This window comes from Simochromis diagramma, unplaced genomic scaffold (assembly GCF_900408965.1).
Source record: "Simochromis diagramma unplaced genomic scaffold, fSimDia1.1 OVJJ01000682.1, whole genome shotgun sequence".
NCBI lineage: Eukaryota > Metazoa > Chordata > Actinopteri > Cichliformes > Cichlidae > Simochromis > Simochromis diagramma.
In genome coordinates, this window is record NW_024387359.1 from 2005308 (window position 1) to 2027201 (window position 21894).

The 21894-nt window shown below is 40.1% G+C and overlaps 2 protein-coding genes across 4 annotated transcripts in view; one reads left to right on the forward strand and one right to left on the reverse strand.

The window, feature by feature from the left end:
* Positions 1-585: 585 nt before the first annotated feature.
* wdr41 (WD repeat domain 41) lies at positions 586-11364 on the forward strand. Its single transcript, XM_040007281.1, has 13 exons — positions 586-980; positions 3035-3150; positions 4052-4100; positions 4209-4337; positions 4436-4498; positions 5386-5497; positions 5599-5661; positions 5748-5852; positions 6395-6579; positions 6678-6799; positions 8544-8629; positions 9101-9234; positions 9316-11364. Exons 1-13 carry the CDS (start codon positions 933-935, stop codon positions 9454-9456), a joined length of 1353 nt encoding a protein of 450 aa, XP_039863215.1. The 5' UTR covers positions 586-932; the 3' UTR covers positions 9457-11364.
* A 716-nt stretch (positions 11365-12080) lies between these two features.
* pde8b (phosphodiesterase 8B) overlaps positions 12081-21894 on the reverse strand; it is a 51825-nt gene continuing 42011 nt past the window's right edge. For all 3 annotated transcript variants that reach the window (XM_040007278.1, XM_040007277.1, XM_040007279.1), the window contains exon 22: positions 12081-15966. In XM_040007278.1, the coding sequence (XP_039863212.1) occupies positions 15857-15966 (110 nt within the window). In that variant the 3' untranslated portion in view covers positions 12081-15856. The remainder of the gene's footprint in view (positions 15967-21894) is intronic.

Consider the following 21894-nt stretch of genomic DNA (forward strand, 5'->3'; position numbering starts at 1 on the left):
AACATAAAAAAGTGATTTCACTTTTGACTGAAATTCAGCATGTGTTACCTTTGTAACAGGATTCATTGAGGTTGTTCCAAAGACTGACCTTGCTCAAGACCAGATTTCTGTCAGTCCCTGTTCGAGACGGAAATCCATAAATGAGAATCTCAAAGTAAAAAACAAAACAACAACAACAACAAAACAACCCCTCCGGATTAAGTTGTTTTTGGTTTCTACAGATCCACTGCTATTTCTATCAAGATCTATCCTTTCAACGTGTGTAGCTTATTATTTTTATCATTAATTGCATTTATGTCGTTATTTATTTATATCGCCGAATTGTTAATTCAGTATTTTTATTATTGTTATTAATACATTTCAAGGTTTAATGTAACATTATGCTGAAAAGTAAAGCAACTTCGGAGTGCAGATTTATTAGTTTTAAATAGGCATGGGCAGATTATTTTAAGCAAAACACACAAACGAATACAAACACTGCCTGAGTGGATGCTGGGTTCATTTTTCCAAGTGTCGCAAAAGTCCATGAAACCTTAAAAATGCGCAGCGGTCTAAATATAGTTACTTCCCAATTATCATTCGACTTCAGTGAATCGTGTCCATGCAAAGCTTCCGTAGTGCGAGTCACATGAATGGTTTGTTGTGGTCGTGACTGAAAACCTTTTGAAACATGTAGCTGAAAACTGCAGTATTAACGTGACTCTCTCAGTTCTGGCGAAATTAAATTATCTGTCCAACAAACCGAAGCGTTACCCGCCGAAGCTTCCTCACAGTGAAAACGGCGAGAGGCTGTTTCTGTGTGACGCTGGGGACTTTTCAGATAGAGAAGCTTGTAACGTTAGCTAGCTGCTTTGTTGTGCTTTGAGTTTTGGGTTCGTGTTCAGAGAAGCGTTTGTAAAAACTGGCTTTACTGTGTTTGACCGGCTGACGTCATGCTCCGGTGGATTCTCGGTGGTCGGGAAGCTCAGAGCTCAGCGGAGGTAAGCTGAGCCTGGGAGCTCGTGTTTGCAGCATGCCTTGTTTGGGAATGTATGTGATGATTTTATGAGTCTACCTGTGTAACTTATGGAAATATGCTGTAATTTGTCCCATAAACGCTCCTCTCCCCCAAACTCCTCCAAAGACTCATGTATTCCAAAGCAGATTGTACCTCCATGTTCAGGAAGCCTGTCTCAGTATGTGACATAAATATCCACTAAATACAGGCGTAAACACTCACCGGTCACTTTGCTAGTTACACATTGCTAGTACTGGGTTGGACACCCTTTTACCTTTGTAGTTGTCACACACAGTTGCTGCCATCTTCCATTCCTTCACATCCCAATCCCATGGTAGACTGGGATTTGGTGACTGGAGACCATATGAGCACAGGAGCTCATTGTCATGTAAAAGAGACCATCTTAATGTGATCTGAGCTTTGTAACATGTTGTGTTCTGATGGAAGCAATCATCGGAAGATGTGTTCACTGGGGCCATGAAAAGATGGACATGGTCAGCAACAATACTCTGATAGGATTTGATGTTTAAATGTTGATCACTTGATACTGAGGAACCCAAAGTGTGCCAAAAAACTATCCCTGACACCGCATCTCTGTGAAGGTTCACAGTCATCCAGGTCCTTTTGACTATCCCCAGACCATTTTATCACCACCAGACAGAACTATTCCATGCTTTCAAGTTTTGTTTTGTTTTTTAACTCCCAAATTCTGATTTTACGATCCAAATTTTAAAGCAGAAATGGAGACTTATCAGACTGGGCAACATTTCATATCTGCTTCAAGGTTTGGTGTGTTGTGTCTTCAGAGGTGCTCTTCTACACGCCTTGGCTGTAATAAATGGTTGTTGGATTTGCTTTTATCCCCATTTTAGCTCAAAGCAGTCTGGCTGTTCTCCTTTGATCTCTGACTTTTTCACTGCTGTTCACTAGAAATTTTCTCATTGGACATTTCTCTGTAAACCCTAAAGATGGCTGCGCAGGAAAATCCCAGTAGATCAGCCGTTTCTGAAATAGTCAGACCAGCATGTCCGGCACTCCACGTTCACTCACTTAAATCACTTTTCTTCATCCTTCGCATGCTGAGTTCGAACTTCAGCAGGTTGTTTTTACCAAGTCTACCTGCTAATGAATGCACTGAACTGCTGCCATGTCAATGATTTATTCTGTATTTACTTTAACAATCCGTTAAAAAAGCAGTTAATAATAATAATAATAATAATAATAATAAAGTGATAAAGTGTTTTTTTGTTATTTTCAGTTTGATAAAAGACAAATAATTTCCTTGTTACTAAACTCAATGCTCAAAATATTTTATGCTGGCTTTATTCTCAAAGTAAGGCCAATATCAGAGATGTAGTATTTTAACATGGTGGTGTCAGACCATGCTTATACTTTGTGGACAGGACATAGACTGAAATGTATGATGGTTGCTGAGAAGCCCACTTACATTATGAAGTAGAACATGAATTACCTATATAATATGTATATCGCTAGCTATTCCAAAACAGTTTAGCCTATAAAACATAGGCCTTATCAGCTGTGTCAAAAAGGTATTTCAGGATAACAATGCAAAGTGCTTCCATAAGAAACCTGTAACAGGCACTAAATGTTAAGCACGTTCATGAGTAGTAACAATATCAGGGAAGTAATGAAACCCTCCACCCATCTTATTGTACATATGACAAAAAACTCCAACATATTGCCAGTTGGGATTTAAGTATGAGAAGCAAAACAACTCACTCTACAGAAAAAGTAACAATTGAACAGCTGGTATATTTGTCATGTTTTTGATATAAAATCAGAATGCAGCGATGGCTATTCTTTTTTTGTAAGATGGGTAAAGTAACAAAAACAAAAGTGAATAAAAATATAAATGCCAATTTGTATCCCTTAAAAATATATTTTCTTAGAAGTACAAGTTTGCTTTCCACTTCTTTCTTCCCGTACTCTTGTCTCTCCTGTCTACTCTCAGCCTCAGGGCTGGGTGTACAGCACCGCGGCCTGTTTGTCTCACTGCTTTCCCTCTTGTGTCTGCAGAAAAGCCCTGTGCTGTGCATTGGAGAGGAACAGCCCAAAAACTGCTTCACTGAGCTGCAGGTGCTGAAAGGACATTTTGACATTGTTCGATTTCTGGTGCAGATTGATGACTTCAGGTAAGCCGACCGCAAACGGCCCCCTCTCCCCTTCCCCAACCCTCCCTCTCGCCTCTCCTGCCCTCTCTTATCTCTCTTTCCCTCTATAACCTCTCTCCTCTCTACCCTTGGCTGGCTTCCATCCCACTATGATTGACAGGAGATCCTCACCTACAACAAACTTACAGAGCATGACAGGAGCCCAATCATCACCACTATGTGATGGTGTGTGCATGGTACAGTATAACCAAAGCCTTTTAATACTGTCCGTACACACACACACACACACACACACACACACACACACACACACACACACATAAAGGTTTGCACCTGCTCTCCTCGTTTGCGCTGTATTGTGGAAGCATGCTACACACTGGGATGGTAGAGTGGACCTGCATAAGTGTAAGATTGGGATTTATACCCGACCTAAGTGTGTGTGTATGTCAGGGTGGAGGGGGGGTTGTTTTACGCCTGGTCTCCTCCAGTAATCACCTCCTCCTTTGGGTCTCGTCCTCTCTGCTCACAGGTCCACAGTTGGGGGCAAAGGCCAGAAAATTCTCTCCAGATTGCTTTTGAAGTCTGAAAATGTATCCTCAACACTTCCTCTCTTCTCATTTTGTCTCTGTTTTATCCGCTCATCCTGTCTGTTGGTTTTGGGAACAGGCAGTTTGGATGGTTCAGGGTCAGAAAGCAAGTAACGCGATAAGCCCCAGGACAGATGTATTTTTTTTTAACATTTCTCGGTGGAGATGAAGCTGCAGGAAATGATTCCTTGTATGAATAGGTTGTATCTGCAATTGACTAGTCGACCTGCTAAAGCAGAGTCCTGCCAATCCTACAATTCTCAGCTGAGGGGCCAGTGTGACACAGGAGTCTAAATTCAAGAAATAACTCTTACCTTTCTTCTCATGTTACCCAGATGTGCCTCAGCAGGGGATGATGGCCTTGTTTTGGTGTGGAATGTTGAGGTAATATGCTGCCGGTTTTTTTTCTTTCTTTCTGCGTCTTGCGAAATTGCACACAGCACAGTGGGACTAATTGCTAATTGCTTTTATTTTTGCTTGTCCGATTGCTAGACTGGGGAGAGGCTGCAGGAGCTGAGGGGCCATTCTCAGCAGATAACAGCCATAACCACCATCACCTGCAAAAATGAAGTCACACTGAACACCTCGCTTATCACTGCCTCTTCAGACCGAAGCCTCAGTGTATCCTGAAACAATGCACACAAATGTACAGCAAGTGTTTCATGAGTAATTCATGACTTTGTGATTCAGGCTTGATTCTCCTTAATCCTGCTTGTCAGCTGTGGGACCCTGATACAGGCAACAGGGTCCAGACCATTTCAGATCTTCATTCTTCTGTAAAGGTAGCAAAAAACACCTTTGAAATCCCTAAAAACACACACACACACATCTTGCATCTGTATTATCAGCTATTTATTTTTGGAAGTGAAAATGGAAAACTGTGTATACACAGTTTTTTTTCCTACACTATTAATGCAATACTTCAGCTAAAGCCCTTAAATTAAAGCTGAGAGACTGCATCTCAGTTACATCGTCACTGTTTCATTTAAAATCCACTGTGGTGGTGAACAGATGGTTTCTATTTTTCTATGTTATGTCCCATAAAAACATATGGTCCTCTGCTGTATATATGGCAGAAGAATACATAATTTGCTCTCTGTGCAGATATTTCAGACTCACCCATTCTTAATGCAGCTGTTCACAAAGACTGCAGGATTTTGCTGGATGAGTTTGGACATATTTGTTTTGGAACCAAGCTTGAGTTTTCAGATTTTTTTTTTTTTTAGATCAGAATAAAGTGATCTGACCAATCAGACCACGTATTTGGCAACCAGTGTGCACATAGCTCAAAATGCGCACCAATCCTGGATATACAAATAGTAAAATAATACCAAACTGCCCCACTGACATCTTCAAATATGTTGTATGAATGTAGTCATGATACAGCTTCAATTGCTGGATCAAACCATCCAATTGTCTCTGTCGCTGCCTTCTTGTGAGAATTGGATGAATCCAGAATCTCAGTTTCTTCCTTTTCTTCATTAGAAACATCAGGATCTGCTCATCATCTCTTGATGTTGGCATTTTTTTTCCTTAGTGCCTTTCTTAAGAACGAATTTTCCACCAAATTATTTTGGTGTATATAGAAATTAAAAATCTAAAACAATTAAAAAAAAAAAAAATCTAAAATGATATTTCACATCCTGATCCAGCTGTGTGTCTGTCTCAGTGTTTGCTGGTGCTCGAGCGACTGTGTGTGTGGCTCTCTGGTGGGGAAGAACTATGCGTGTGGAATAGAGACTTTCAGCTGCAGTGTCAGCGACCCAACCACAGTGATACTGGTGAGAAAAAAATGTCCGTTGCACAACTACATTTTTACTGTTACACCAACCGAGCTGGCCCCTGACGCTGATCAATGTTTTTGTGCTTTGACGTGTCGAAGGAATCACTGCTTTGATTGAACTGCCGAAGAACTACATAGCAGCTGCCATGGATAAAAAAATAAGTAAGAGCACAAAATATGGTGCGGATGAACAGATGAGTAGATTAAAAATGCGTTATTTAAAACAAAATATTCCTTTGTCTTTGCAGTGATCTACAGCTTGACAGTTTCTGCTGATTCCTCTCTGTCAGTGGCTGAGATCCGCTGCCTGTCCGACCACCAGGATCAGATCCGAGCTCTTATCAACGTCAATGGTCAGTCTGAAACTCGGTGTGTCTGTTTGATTTTTAAGCTGCAAAGAGACTGCATTTTGAACCCACAGACCGTGTAAAAGGTGGATGTAGCTACTGAAGATCTGTTTCAAAGGCTTGAGATTAGCGTTTTCACCCTTTGTTATCTTGATTTAAAAACTAAAAAAACTAAAACGGGTCTGACAAAGATGTGCGTGTCTCACTGTTAAACTGCTTTCTCGATGGCTGTCGACTTTCCAATTACCAGCCGTTAGCCAATTAGTGGCCACAGATAATCCTCCTTGGTGAAACATAGTCCAAGATTTACAAAATAGACTTCACTTTTTATCCGAGATGGCCCAAAATGAGGAGCTGAGACCGTGAACTCATTTTCACAGAGTATTTAAATCAGTAAGCTCTTTTCCTGTAGACTCTCTAGGACTGTTTGCAGCCACAGCTGCCATCACCTGGTCGCCAGGTTTGATACATTTAGAAGCTATGCCAACACTTTATTCTCACTGTGTTTGTAGCCCTGGACTCATGCCTTTTCCTCTTGTGTTCTTCAGACGGGCTCTTCGCCAGCGGATCCCATATGGGCGAGTTGATCTTATGGAATGCGACTGAGTGGAACCTCCTGGTCTATGAACACATTCTCTGGGAGGAGTCTCAAGACTACAATCAGACTGAAATACGAATGGGGGCTCCTAAACCCAGCGAGATGTCCATTCAGCACCTGACCACCAATGGAAATGTGAGGACAGGAAAGGGCAGGATGGGCTTGTATACTGGGAATACTCTGTTGTTTTATTGTCATTTAAAATGAGAACTTTCTGTTTGTGTGTTTTGTAGCTCATCCTTGCTGCTGTGGGCAGCGGTCTCTACGTCTACAGTGTTCAGACCAGAAGCGTGGTGGCCTACAGAAAGGTTGCCCACGACTCTAATGTGTTACACACCATGCTGCTGTCTGACAGGTAAGATCTTACACCTTTTCTAAGACTTCTTTTTTTTTACCCTCTAGAACACACACGGGCAAAATACTTTCTGAAAGGAAAACTAAACAACCCACCTGAGCACGTGCACATGCACTCCACGGCGATCTATGCTTACTTGAATACATTCATAAAAAAGAAACCCTCAGAGCTCACTCTCTGGTTAGTATTAACTTTTAAAGGAATACTTTTGTATTTTGTATGTATTCATTTGGTTTTTCTTTGTTCTTTTGAAAAGTACTTGAGCGGTTTGTAGTGTAGTAAAAATCAGATAAGGGTAGCATGATGGAGTTTCTTTCAACTTGAAAGAAAGGCAGATATGAAATGAGGTCAAATGTAAAAAATGAAAAATCTTTATGTGGTACTTCCTACATGCTGACCATAGACACTACAGTTGTAAGAATCATAGTGTCTAAGTTATACCTGCTGTTGGTTGTGGTTGGGGTGACCCTCCAACTCACAGCTCATCTTCATAACCGAACAACTGCAGATCAAGATGGTTGAGTTGGAGTTTGTCCAACTGAAGGATGAAAGTCTGGTGATTGCTATGACGGCAACGTGATTAGATTACTTGTGGGGAAACGTTAGACACAAAGGATCAGTGAAAGCTTAGTACAATTTACTCAACTTTCAAGAGGGAGTGAGACTGACTCTATAGTAACATGTTCATGTTAGAGTAACATGCTCATGAGCAGTGACTGTTAGCCAAACTAATTCAGAGAAGCAGGTCAGCACTGTAATGTTATTAAAGTCTGAGTTACCCGCAAAATTAAAAACAGTCTCAGTCAGGTTCATAGGTCAGGACATATTTTACTTAATTCTTAAGAGCATGTACAGTACCAGTCAAAAGTTACTTTTATCTTACCAAAGTTTGCTGATTTTACTTCTTGTTTTTTGTCCATGGTTTTATACAGGGCACCAACAAATTCAATAAGTCTTATTGTATAAAGGATCTAAATGTGCAAAATAAGTAGTAACTACAACTTTGAAATAAATGCGGTGGAGTAAATCTCTGAAAGCTGCAGGTATGAAAGACTGGGCTTGTAGACAGTTTAAAAAGATATCTTCCAAATATAAAGATTATGGAAAACTAGACAAGCAGTCATACAGTCAGCTGATGTTTTATCTTGTTCTTAACATATTGTCTTGCTGTGTGAAACAAACTTGTGGTGGAGCTGAAATAATTGCTTTTCCTCTGAAGTTGTTGAACAGGTGTTTTGATAAAGGACACTTTAATGGAGTTCCAGGTGCTCAAATCAACTCCAGGCTGAAATATTTTCTCTCTTTCACTGAGTCAACCCTCATGTAGTTCAGCTGTAGCGCCAATACTGCCTTCCTGCTGTTTTCATCCATAACACTAAGGGAAGCCTCATTATTCCTGGTTTATGTTATGTTGAACCCTCATAGACTGAATCTTAAGGCTTTCTTGGCTTCTGTGCCTTCTCTACTGTGAATCAAGCTTCTGTTTATTACCTAAACATTAGTAGATTTATGCCTACGAGACAAGACGGCCACATGATAAATATGTAGGGAGTCATATCTTTCACTGACAAAAGATTTTTTTGGACAGCCATGAACCAGTGCATTTTTAATCAAATTTAATAATTAATAGTTTTGTTTTCAATATAATTATCTAGCAGTAAATCAGCCTGCGACTATTATTCAAATAGCTGTTGCTATGCAGACAATCTGTGTGTGTATGTGTGTGACACTGCCTCTGTTTTAGTGAGCTGATGTCCTGCTCTGAAGATGGCAGTGTGAGGATGTGGGAGATCCAAGACTTGCCTTTGCCGGCTGAACCAGCTTCTTCAGGTGAGACACACACACACACACACACACACACACACACACACACACACACACACACACACACACACACACACACACACACACACACACACACTGCTAAAACTAGATTCCCCATGATCTATTACTTACTTAAGTATGAATAATTATGACTGGAAACTTTAAAGACTGAGGAATGTGTGTGTGGAGGTGGGAGTGCTGTGATGTTGGCCAGACGTGGTATTGTGTATATCAAATAAAAGTGGTGTGTAGCAGGTTAGCACAAGTCAGTGTTCCTGTCACATCATTATTATGACGTATAGAGCAGACCTATTAGTTACTATTCTGACAGTCATGGTAATGCTGTTTTTAGCCTATCCTGTCATCTGTCATCTCTACCCGTAAACACAGAAAATAAATTTTTAACAGCAATATCATCAGCAACAAGCATAGTTTCCTTGGGTATCCTGTAACAGTAATTTTCTGTCCACGCGACAGGGTTCTTTGGGATGTGGAGTTTTGGCCGTTCAAACAAACAATCTGGGCCTCCTTCAAAGAAGGTTATAGACATTCCCAACATTAGGATACTAGAGTTGACTGGAGATCTGATTGGACACTCAGGAGCAGTCCAGGTACATAAGGCTTAAACTAAAGTTCTTTCTTAGAATTATGTAATGTCAGGGCTGCAGTAATGTCTTTTGGACTTATTTCAGATGTTCGTAAGTTTCACGGAGAAAGGTTTGGTTACATGCTCGGCGGACCACCTGCTCATTCTGTGGAAGAACGGAGAAAGACAGTCTCGTCTCCGCAGCCTGGCCCTTTTCCAGAAATTGGAGGAGAGGGGAGGACTTTGACATCTATGTCACTCGCTTTAAAAAAAAGTTGGGAGGTTGATGCTTAATGGTGTTCACAAATGATTTAAATGTTAGTGTAATGGTTGGTGTTTACATTTATTCACTTTGCCTTTGGACTGAAGATGTGTATTACCTTAAATTCTATAAACTGTCTGTAAATACCTCATCTTCCAAATGTAACAGTACTTTTGTTTCCACACTGGAGTGTTTGAGCACTGTGATGCTGACATAAGTCATTTTGTACCAAACACAGTCTGTTATGGTTTTACATTAGTACAGCCCAATTCAATTCCTGTCCAGGCTTTACTGTAGATATACATTTGTGCCTCTTCATGTTGTGTAGGTCTGCTTCCATGTGCCAAGAAGCACTGTTGTGATCATCTAGCAGTGCAATGAGAGGAAGGTTCAGCAGCTTATACATGTAATCATTTGCACTATTGCTGTTTTTGTGTGTTTGTTTGGTTTTTTAATATAGTTTGACAATATGCTTCTTTGTGTTTTTGAGAGTTATGAGAATGACAGTGCTTTAGCAGTGGCATCATTCGATAATGCTTGTATTTTTCAAAAATATTTTCCACACTATACATTATCACTTTTTAATTATTGCCATGATTATGCAGTGTGTCTGGAAAGTATTTGCAGAACAGGTTCCACATGTTTTTCCTGTTACAGCCTTATTCCAGAATAAATTGAATTAATTTTTACTTCAAAATTCCACACATACTACCCCATAATGAGTGAAAAGAGTCGAAATTCTTGTGAATCTATGGAAACTAAAAAATGAAAATATAAGATTTATATAAGTATTCATGGCCTTTACCTCAGAAACTGGTATCGATGAAGAGATTGGGGGGGAAAAGAAACATATCTGCAGCATTAAAGGTCACAGTGAGCTCAGTGGCCTCCATCAACCATGAATGGAAGACATTTGGAACCACCAGAACTCTTCCAAGAGTTGGCTGCCTGGCCAGTCTCAGCAATAGTCAGGGAGTTCACCAACGACCCAATGGCCACTGACAGAAATCCAGCGTTGCTCTATGGAGAGAGGAAAACTTTCCGGAAGGACAAGTATTTCTGCTGCACTCTACCCAGGCCTGTATGATACAGTGACCAGATGGAAGTGATTGCTTAGTAAAAGGCACATGATAGTTCAGCTGGAGTTTGCCAAAAGGTACCTGAAGTGCTCTCAGATGGGAGTCCTTCCTTTTTATCAGATGAGAAACAAAATTCTCCGGTCTGATGAAACACAGACTGCACTCTTTGGCCTGAATGCCAAGCATCATGTCTGGAGCATCAGGTCTTTTAGTTGCCCAACCAGAGTCCAGACCGGAACCCAAACATCTCTGGAGAGATCTGAAAATATCTGTGCGCCAACGCTCCCAACCAACATGATGGAGCTGCAGAGGTGCTGCAAAGAAGAAAAAAGAATGACAGAAACTTCCCCCCAAAAGGTGTGCCAAGCCTGTAGGGTCACACTCAGAAATACTTGTGGGTGTCAAAGACTTTTAAGCATTTTTTTTCATTTGTCATTAAGGGGTGTTGTGTGTTAAATTATGTATGAAAATTAATTTTATCCGTGGCTAAAATTAATGGCTGTTTCATGTGGAACAGATTAAGATGCTATTATTACTTTCCAGATGGACTGTAATATATATAAAATACAGAATTGGCACATTATTGCACTGATGGACTGATGGACATCAGTTTTATTGATGAGAGGAAAATTTGCAATTGATGAAGGATTTTCTTAAAATATAACAAGCTGTTATACAATCTGCTTCTGGCTCAGTAGATTCAAAGCAAAGTGTTCGGTCACTGGCTGTAGTCGAATGTAACTGAGCTCATCATATTCTGCTTGTTACTGCTCATGGAAAAGACTGTCTGACATTTAAATCTGAAATATTTAAATTGTCTGTGTGAATAGAAATCTTCATCGTATACTAGCAAAAATATCTTCTCATAGTCAGTGATAGCAGCTATGAAACATTCAGAGGTGGAGCCGCTTTTCAAGTCACCTTGAAGAACAGCAGGAGCACATAACATCCACAATAAAAATGTATGAAAGCAAAATATGTAGAAAGCTAAAGCAAAAATACTATTGGCTTTAAAAATCTCGTAGTTGTACAAAACATAGGAAAAAGTCTTGGGAGCATCATCACCGACTCAGAACTCAGAACTGTAGCATAAAAGTGTGTATCACCTCTAGAACACCACTAGATGGAAGTCAAAACATAGAAATCCCCCCCACTGGAAAAAAGAGGCCAAATGTCTTCAGCGTGAATTTTGGTTGCAGAATTCAAGCCGAAGTAAAACTGCTTAATCAAAAACCACGAACGAGAGAGAGATGCTGACTCTGCAGCTCCTTCACACCTTTGTCAGCCCAATGTGGGCTTTATTTAATCAACACATCAACTAAAGGACTTGATGCACTGCATCCTGATCACAACATGTTTTGTACAACATTATATTATATTATAAAAATACATCCCAGCTGTAGTTTATGTCAATTAATGTCTCACAGATCGGAGATGGTGGACAGTTTTAGTTAATTTTGGAATCTTTTCCAACAATTTTTAAAAAACATTAGTAAATACCTTTAAACAAAATACACATAACTTATTCAGTTAGATTTCAGGATGCTGGTAAGTGAATCCTTTTATTTTGTAAAGATGTATCGTTTAGATTTTGTCCTCCAACTTTTGGGAAGAAGGCAAACATTTCAGCTTGAAAAGATTCCTGTAAAACATCTTTGTGCCAATAACGTAACAACTTTATATTGAAAGAACTTTTTAATTGTCTCTCACAATACAACTTTGTGTTTGACAGAAAACATCAAAATAAGACCAGAGAGAGCAAAATACATTAAACCTTTTCAACAAACATGGCGGCTCTTACGTAAAGCTTTTGTAACTACTATGCTTGAGGCAGTAACATCTTTGAAAACATTACAGTTCTCATGGCCAATAACCCTCATATTTTTCAAAAAATATTTTTCCGCACTCTATACTATCTATCAATCACTTTCTAATTATTGTCATGGTTGTAAATGATAGAAAAGATAGAACTGGCACGTTCTTGCAGTCACGGCCAACAGTTTTATTGATGAGAGGGAAATCGAAATCTTTGTAAGTGATGAAAGCTTCTCTTTATATAACAAGCTGTTATACAATCTGCTTCTGGCTCAGTAGATTCAAAGCAAAGCGTTATGTCACCGGCTGTAATCGAATGTAACTGAGCTCATCATATTCTGCTTGTTACTGCTCATGGAAAAGGCTGTCTGACATTTAAATCTGAAGTATTTAAATTGTCTGTGTGAATAGAAATCTTCATCGTATACTAGCAAAAATATCTTCTCATAGTCAACGATAGCAGCTATGAAACATTCAGAGGTGGAGCCGCTTTTCAAGTCACCCTAAAAAAAACCGAACAAACATAACTTTGGAAATTAACAGCAACACATAACATCCACAATAAAAAGGTATGAAAGCAAAATATGTAAAAAGCAAAGCGAAAATAATATTGGCCGAGTATTTACAAGAACAGCAGATACATTAGGTAGTTTACAGTGTATTGCAACAATAGCAGAGCTACACAGTGAGACGTAACAAGATTAAGGCGTTGATTAAGACCTTCATCGTCAGCATAATGACAACATCAGTGTGAATACATCGAACATGGAGGTGAACAAACAAGGAACGTGCGTTTTATCCAACTGCACCTGGTTCAGCTTCTGTCGTTAAAAATCTGGTAGTTGTACAAAATACATGGAAAAAGCTTCGGGGGCTGTCAACACTGACTAACTCAGAACTGTAGCACAGACCGTGATGCATCAGGCCAAATATCCTAGTTTTAAAAACATCTAAAACACATATGGCTTTTCTTCTTTTTGTGTTTTTTTTTAATTTTTAGTTTGTTTTTGTTTTTATGTATAGAGGAGGAAATGTTTCAACAAAAATACTTGTGTTCTGTAAAGATGACCAAAGAATAAGGCACCTTAAAGAGCTCTCTGTGCCTTTGGTTAATACTGCTTGATGTGCGTCTCCTGGATTACCACGCACATACTTGCACATGTAGACCAGCAGCTGAGCTGGAGAGTTGGGACAAGAACTGGTAATTACAGAAGTTCACCACAGTAGTAGCCTATAGATATCTGGATATCGCCATTTTGATTTTTTGAATTTGTAAAATAATTTATTATGAAAGTCTTTAAAAGATTCTTCTGCTGGCAGTAGTGGATTCCAGTGCTGTTTTCACCTTCTGATATTAAAGCTTAACAGAGGTGATCTTAAATATCCAAGTCTAGTGACTAGTATTATTATAGTAGTATTCCATCCTCAGTCATAGTAGGATGAAATATAATACTGAACCAATTCCAGTCCAGCCACCTACACCCTTTCACTTTGTTTGCACTTTGTGCTGTTCCAACAAGCATTATGTGGTGGTGGGCTCTAGAGTCCGCAAAACACCAAGTGTGCACCTGTGCTGACTTACTCGCTACATGGAGGAAACACACTTACAGATAAGAAGGACTGTTTGAAGACTATCTCAGTATGAAAAATACTTTTGTGGAAGTTTTCTACATTTGTACATGTTTTTAAAAGTGCATCTGAATTTATTTGTTCTTATTTTTGTTGCAACAAATTCTAATAACAGAGAGCAGTATGTAAAATCACCATAACGACCTGGAGCATGTTAAAAATGCCTGAATCAAACTGAAACACAACACGGCGTATTTTCCAATATGTGATGGACATATTAATACATTCATCTCATAGCGGCGCACATCTCCAAAGGAGCTGTTTGGAAGTACCTGTTTTCACCTGAGAAAGGTGAGGGCATCCCAGACTTTTTCCGCTTTATTTCTGCCCTCCTTCATAATTAACAGACTCTTCCACACAGTGGAAGTGCCAGATTGAAATTGGGCCTTTGTGTTGGTTTGATTTGATTCACGGACAACATGACAAATTTAGAGTCTACCACCTGTAGATGGAAGCCATATCATTCAAATGACACCCACCCCACCGAAAAAGGGGCCAAATGTCTTCAGTGTGAATTTTGGTTGCAGGATTCAAGCCTAAGTAAAACTGCTTAAGCAAAAAACACAAACGAGAGAGAGATGCTGGCTTTGCAGCTGTGCTTTTACAATCTAAACACGGCTCAGCAGCTCCTTCATATGTCTGTCAGGTCAATGTGGGCTTCATTTCATCACTAAAAACATGTCAACTACAAAACCTGACACACTGTACCTCGATCAATAGCCAAGCATAGGCTCAAATAGAAAGCCTGTAACTATGTTGTTGAAATACTCGCAAGTCAATCTTTTTTGGGGGGAGTGAAAATGTCTACAGTTAGTGTCACAAAGCTATGAGTGTAACATCTGGTAACTAAATAGCTCTGATACAGTGCAATTCTGTTCCTCCATTTGTTCTGACATGCAGGTTTGACAAGGATCTTCATTATCCCCACTAGCTGCTTTCACAGTGCACGTAAGATGGTGATGTAGAAGAAATGACAGTAGGTTATCAGGTGGCATTTTACAAGGTATTCTGCAGCTATATGATCTCAGGATCCAGCATTTGTCACGAAAATAGCCCTACAATCGGCAATCTGTGGACTGCACCCTGGTACATAGGTAAGTACTCCTGGAAGTGCCCTTTCTTTTAGATTTTGTCTGAACAGGGCAAATGGACAGGGATTGAAGGGAATTTGGTCCCAGACACAAGTCTTTACGTTGTTTCACAGCTAATGCAAAGATTAATTCCAGCTAAGCACCTTTTACTAGCTGGAACTGTGAAAAAGGAAGTATGGAGATTTGCACTTGCTTGTACTAAAATGCATGCCCAGATCACTTCAGATTCTTGTTTTCAGTCAGTGCCTCTGGCAATTGTCACGTTTTACTTTCCATATTTCTTTTATAGCAGTATACAGATACAGAAAGGAAATATTTGCTTTAAAGAAAACTTCCAAAAGCAAAGTCAACAAAAAGGGAGTTCAAAATGTAAGATGTCATGATTAGCTAAAGTGCAGGTTTCTGTTGTATTACACTGTATGGTACAGATTGTCAGGTGACCCATGAGGTCCACACTGTACCATGGAGGTGCTATCAAGATATACTTTAGGGGGCCATAAAGTGGCAACAGGGAGACAGCCTCCAGTGACCACCTGTTCTCTACTGGTACCACCTCCAGCTAGAACCATACAAGAGGCTGTGATTTGAGATGGAAACGGCATATCTGTGTTCTTCCGATTACAAAATTTTCAGGCCGTATCCAGGAACCCCTGAGAGGTCACGGACTTCTGTCAAATCCCAGCTGAAAAGAGTAACTGTTCCACCGCAGGGCTTCATTCACTGTCCTACCCTGCTTGGAGTGATATATGTAAGGAGGGGATGTGGACTCGGTCACGAAGGAGGCGGAGGACGTAGACTCTTACAGTTCATCTCATCCAAGGTCTTCCAGTATTTGTAGTTCTCTGACAGGTGTTCCATTAAGCCAGGAAGAGTGGCAAAGGCTGCAAGGAGACACATTGAAGTTGGTAGAATTAAAAACAAACATGGCTACATAGATGTGTGTTGTTAGGCAGATTTCAGTCATAGTTAGTAACTAATTATAAATTCAAACCATTAAATCATTGAAATAATATTGCACAGATCCTCTTGGTTTCACCAAAATAGTTCAGACAAAAGACAGTGGACGATATCCTGTGATATCTGGCACCAAAGTGTGAAAGGCAGGAGATAAAACCGTCCATGGTTTGGACTTGATTTTCCATTACATCCCACAATTTCTCAATCAGGACATTTGTAGGCCAAATCATCATCTTGACTTCTTTGTAATCTTCCTCAAACCACTGTTGGACAGATTTGGTGTGTGTAATGGGTAATGTGTGCAGTGCCTTTTTCTCATAGTCCCATGGTTTTCCAGGTAAGCAGTTCATCTAGCTGTCCATGTGATGAAAAAGAAACATCACATTTCTCATACACGGCCATTACTTTATGATCCAGTTCGGACATTGATGGCATATTTGGTGATTGATTAGGTAAGCATGAGCACTCTGACTGGTGTGCACTTATATAGCCCCACACACATTACTCTGACACCTTTGTCATACAAGCAGAATTAAGAAATGACCAGACAGATCAGCCTTCACTCCCCACAAGCATGAGTTAGTGTTTGCCGCCAGTGACCATGTCACTGATTCACTGGTTTTCTGTCCATGGTTTGTTTTTTGGCACTGGGATCTAAACAATAAATACCAGGGACACAACAAAGGAACTGCTGTTTCAAAACCTTCTGCCTTCCAGCCTTCACAAATCAGCCCTTGTCACAGACTCTTGGATACTTCACACAAGCTGAGAGACTATTTGTTGACACCCCTTCAAGATTCAAGATTTACTTTATTGTCATTCAGCACTACCTCAAAGACGCAATGCAGAATGAAATTACGTAGCACAAGCTTACATAAAGACATATAAAAATGTCAATAGAATTAAAAAAAGGCAAATATAATAATTAAATAAATAAATAAATACATATAAAGTCAGTGGTACATATTTAAAAAGCACAAATAAAAAAACAATTCAATTACTGCAAAAGAGAAATGCTGATTGCACTGAAATTTTTTTGTTGACCGATTGGTAGAGTATAATAATCTAGAGAACAGAAGCTGTTTTTGTGCTGTTCAGCAGTTCGATGGCTGGTGGAAAGCGCCTGAGGTGCGACCTGCACCTCAGGCTATGATACCGTCTGCCTGAGGGCAGAAGTGAGAACAGGCTGGGGTTGGGGCGGAAGGTGTTCCTGATGATGTTTTTTGCTCTGGATAAGGAGTGTTGTTTGGCTGGACCCTCAATAGATGGCAGTGTGACCCTAATAGTCCTCTCAGCTGATCTCACCACTCTTCTCAGGGCCTTTTTGTCTGAAGCACTGCTGTTCCTGTGCCAGAGAGAGATGCTGCTTGTCAACACACTCTCAATGGTGCCTCTGTAAAAGGTGGTGAGAACCCTGGCAACCTCCGGTCACTTAGGAAAAATGTCTACTCTCTGACTAGTTGGCAAATAGTTGTTGGAGGTTGTTGTCAGTTACTGGAAATGGACAACATCAGCCTTCAGCATTAAAAGCTTCAACCAAAGGTTCAAAGGGTGCAACTAGAAGGCATTCTGGTTGTCCTCAAAACTCTTTACAGTATGATTAGTTTCTTTGTAGTGTTTGCAGACAAATCCATGTCAATCAAAGCATTATCAGAGTGCTTTTTATAGCTATGTGCAATTTCTTGCTAGCAACTGGCAATAACCTTCAGCAGCCGGTTGTGGAATACGCACTTTTCCTAGCCATTTCTGGTTACCAGTGGGTCACTGAATGGTCTCTTGGCCTGCACAGCTGGGGCGTTAGCAATCGCTTTCACAGCTACTGCCAGCAACCGCGCGCAACTGGTCTCGGTATATGTTTTTTTCCCCAAGTGACTGGCCTCTAGGCCCCTATCCCTGTGTGACTGAAGCCTAAGACTGCAACTAAAAAACTCACTGTTCCCGTTGACACTGTAGTTTTTATTCATTTCACCTGATAGTGGTTTTAAAAAAATGTGAAACATATATGGTGACAGATGACAGCTGGCAAAAGATTAAAGGGACACCTGCAGACATAGCCTGGTTGGTCATATGTCTCATATCTATACAAGTAATTTTAATGTATCAAGTCTCAAAATATCAGATTATTCAAAGAACCATGAATAATCCCAGTAGAGAGAATGCAACAAACACATATGTAAATTATATTTTCAAAAAACAAAACAAAAAACAAAGTAACAAACAAACACACACACACAGACACACAAAAACAGGAAATCAGGGATAAACACCTACATTTGCCACTGACTTCCTGTTATCATTCCACACGGACTGTTAACATTTGTAAGCAGGCTATGTGCAGTCAGTTTGTGTACAGTTGCTAATGCTACATAGACTCTACAATGGTTCTCCCACATTAAAGGTCAGCTGGGGCTCAAAGGTCTCTCTGCCTCTCTCTCTCTCACACACACCCACAGCCTGAGGCACCACAGCTTCGGCTTGTGTTGTTTACATCCTTGTTTCCGGCCTTGTTGATGAGCCACACTGCATCTGTGGAACTAACAATGACCCCTGCCTTGTCCTGACAGTGACCCTGGTGAATTGAAAGAGGCTGCATGTGTGTTTTAGTGTTTATGTGCAAGTGAAGTTCTGCTCGGCTGCTTGTCGAGTGATTGTAGCCAACCCCTCCACCCTCATCCCTGCCACTATTTCCCTGACTTCCACTCCCCTGATACTCTTGTAATTTCTCCTCATCCCACTGGCGTTTGGAATCTTTCCGTGACATCAGAGCTGACAGTAAACAAGCTGCCTCTCGGGGAGACTATGCTAAGAGGGGAATTCAGTGGGAATGGGGAACTAGTACAAGCAGCATACTATCCCGTTCCACTCATCATCACTTTCTCTCACTATCTCTTTCCTGTCATTTTCTCTCTTGCAATCTACTAAGAAAAAAAATCACTGACGGCAATAAAAGAGGCCAGGAGTCAAGATGGCACTGTCAGAGGTTTTGTTTTAGTTGGACTGAAATGCCTTATTGTTTCAATTATTGCATTTGAGTTATGGAACAAACTGGAAATGTGGGAAGTGATTCAGAGGTCTTAACCCAGACTGGTTTAGTGCCTGTCCCCAAAGAAAGGTTACACTGAGCAGACACAACATTGCAGTAAGTAACATTAATCATGTTACAATGCAATTTCCTGTTGGGACAGGGTAGGTCCTGGCATTCATGCGGATGTTACTTATCCCCCTATCCAAAATCAAGTGGGATAATGCGCCCCACCACATGCACAAATACAGCTTGAGGAACATTAGAGCTGACCATAAGGCTGTAGCAGGAAGCAAGATTAATAGGTTAGTGAGCTACGACGAGCTTAGAGGTAGAGTCTTCTGTGTCTACCTGGCTAAATCACTATGGTAACTTATGCTGAACAGACAGCTGGAAGAGTCACGTTTTCATTAACGCTTTTATTTTCAGCATATTTTCTCTGGTAGGTGAATAAGTTTTACATGTGCAAGCTGTTAAGCTCTACCTTACTAATGCAACAAATGAAGCCCAGCTGTAAAGTTAGAGGAGAGCAAACTGTTCAGTGATGATAACAAACTGGAGCAAACTGCACTCATAGTAATGATTTTGTGCAGCAGAAGAGTTATATGTGAATGCGCTCAGATCCTGAAAACTAAAACCTGGCTTAACAGAGAAAGAAACCATTAATACATAAATCAGCAGCCATTTGAAGATATTAATGGAGGAGCTTCTTTAAACTGAAATCAAAGCAAGGTTTATGGTTCAAACAGAAATCATCATCTAGGCTGATGAGCTGAGCCACTGCAGTCTTGCTGTTTTGGAAAAGGATAACTGCAGGACCCTGCACACTCACTGGCTATCAGTTTGTGATTGATCCGTTGTTAGCATACCCTGGATAATTCTCCTTTTTCTGATCCAGAAAAATTTAATTTTTCCTGTTTTAGAATCCTGAGCCACAGTATTTCCTAATAATAATAATAATAATCATATTTAAGAAAATGTATATGTTTTATTTCAACATGACCTGACACTTGTGACTGACCACACAAAGTTATTAGGAAAGTGTCTACTGAGATCACAGCACAAGAGAGCAGAGGGCTGTTTTTCCCTGGACCTCTATGTTACCAGAAGTTGTTTTGTGGAGGCGTCGCATCCTATTGACCACGGACCGGTTTATGTCCGACAGTATTTTCACGGACTGGCCTTTAAGGTGTCGCGGATAAATACAACAAAATAAAACCAGTACCGGTACCAAAAAAATACGATTTATTCATAACACACGGGCAGTGTTGGTCAAACTACTTGAAAAAAGTAATCAGTAAATAATTACTGATTACTTCCTCCAAAAAGTAATCCCGTTACTTTACTGATTACTTATTTTCAAAAGTAATTAATTACTTAGTTACTTAGTTACGTTTTAAAAAACACGATTTACAACCTGAATAGGTGATAAAGCGATAGATCTTTCAGCCCAATTCTACTTTTTCTGCATAATCCATCATACAAAATGTAATCAAATGGAAAAGTCTCTTTTTAAAACTTGTTTTATTAGTTTTAATCTTTTAACTTTATGCATCAAGCAAAAATTTAATTATATGCAACATTCTCTGACTGGAAGAAATTTGTTTAATATTTAAACATACTTTCTGCACATTCCAGCACATAAAATTATTTTTTTTGTGTGTTTACACTCACTCTTTCAAATAGATGCAAGTAAAACACAGCAGAAAATAAATAAAGTCAAAGACTAGCGGTCCTTTTGCTCTATTTTCACCTGTAAAGCAGGAGTGGCGTAGGCGGAGGTTTACCCTGGTGCAGGTGTGCCTCGGCGGTCAGTTGAAGAATCCGCGAGTTTCTCTGTGAGTTTCCCATTACGTCGTTGCGCACTCGGTGCTTGCTTGGAAGTTCAGGGGTTTTTTTCGCTGTAAAAAGAAGTTTTCTTCCCACGCACGATGGACGCTAATGTTTTTGTCACTTTTTATGGAATCAAACTCAAAGTAAGGTCAGTACTTCCACGCTTTAAACGCTGCACGCTCATACTCTCTCCCGCACTCGATATATGATCCATTGTTGATCTGCACACAGCTGTTTTCACGAACGTCGCACTGGCTTACGTCACTGTCATGAGACATTCTCGCAAAAAAATCACGGTTTTAGTAACGCAGTAACGCAGCGTTCCTACGGGAAAGTAACGGTAATCTAATTACCGTTTTTGCAATAGTAATCCCTTACTTGAAAAAAGTAATCTGATTACAGTACTACTGCCCATCTCTGCACACGGGAAAAGACCCAGGGAAACCAAGTTAACGATAACGCTGTCAAGTCGAAGCCTTGCAGGCTCAAAGTTTTGTATTATTAATTGATTCATTCAAAGCACCTTCAGGCAACTGTTGTTGTGATTTATTGCAAATTATTAGGGGCTTGGCTTTGAGTGACAGGTGGTTGCTGTTTTGTCTTGTTTGGTATATAAATTTACAGTTTAGGATTTTCAGTCGCCAAATTTAGTGTTCCAGTTAATATCAAGTTGATTTATGGATGCAGCTTTCTATTCTTTCACTCAAATCTGGCCTTTTCTGGCATCCCAAAAATGAACAAACAAAAGAAAAAAAACCCTTTTCTGTCAAGGTCTGGGTGTGTGGCTGTAAAATTCCTGAAGGTCTGGACCTCCCTGTTATCCACCCGTGGGCAGGGCCTACAGCCTCCCTCACCTGAAGCTGATTGAGGCAATCAGGTTGGAGATTTAAGCTGCTTGCTGACACTGCTTCCTCACTAGTTCGTCAACTACCCTATTTACTCCAGGAAATTCCATCACACTGAACCACTCATCTTGGAAATCTGGTTAACCCGCCTG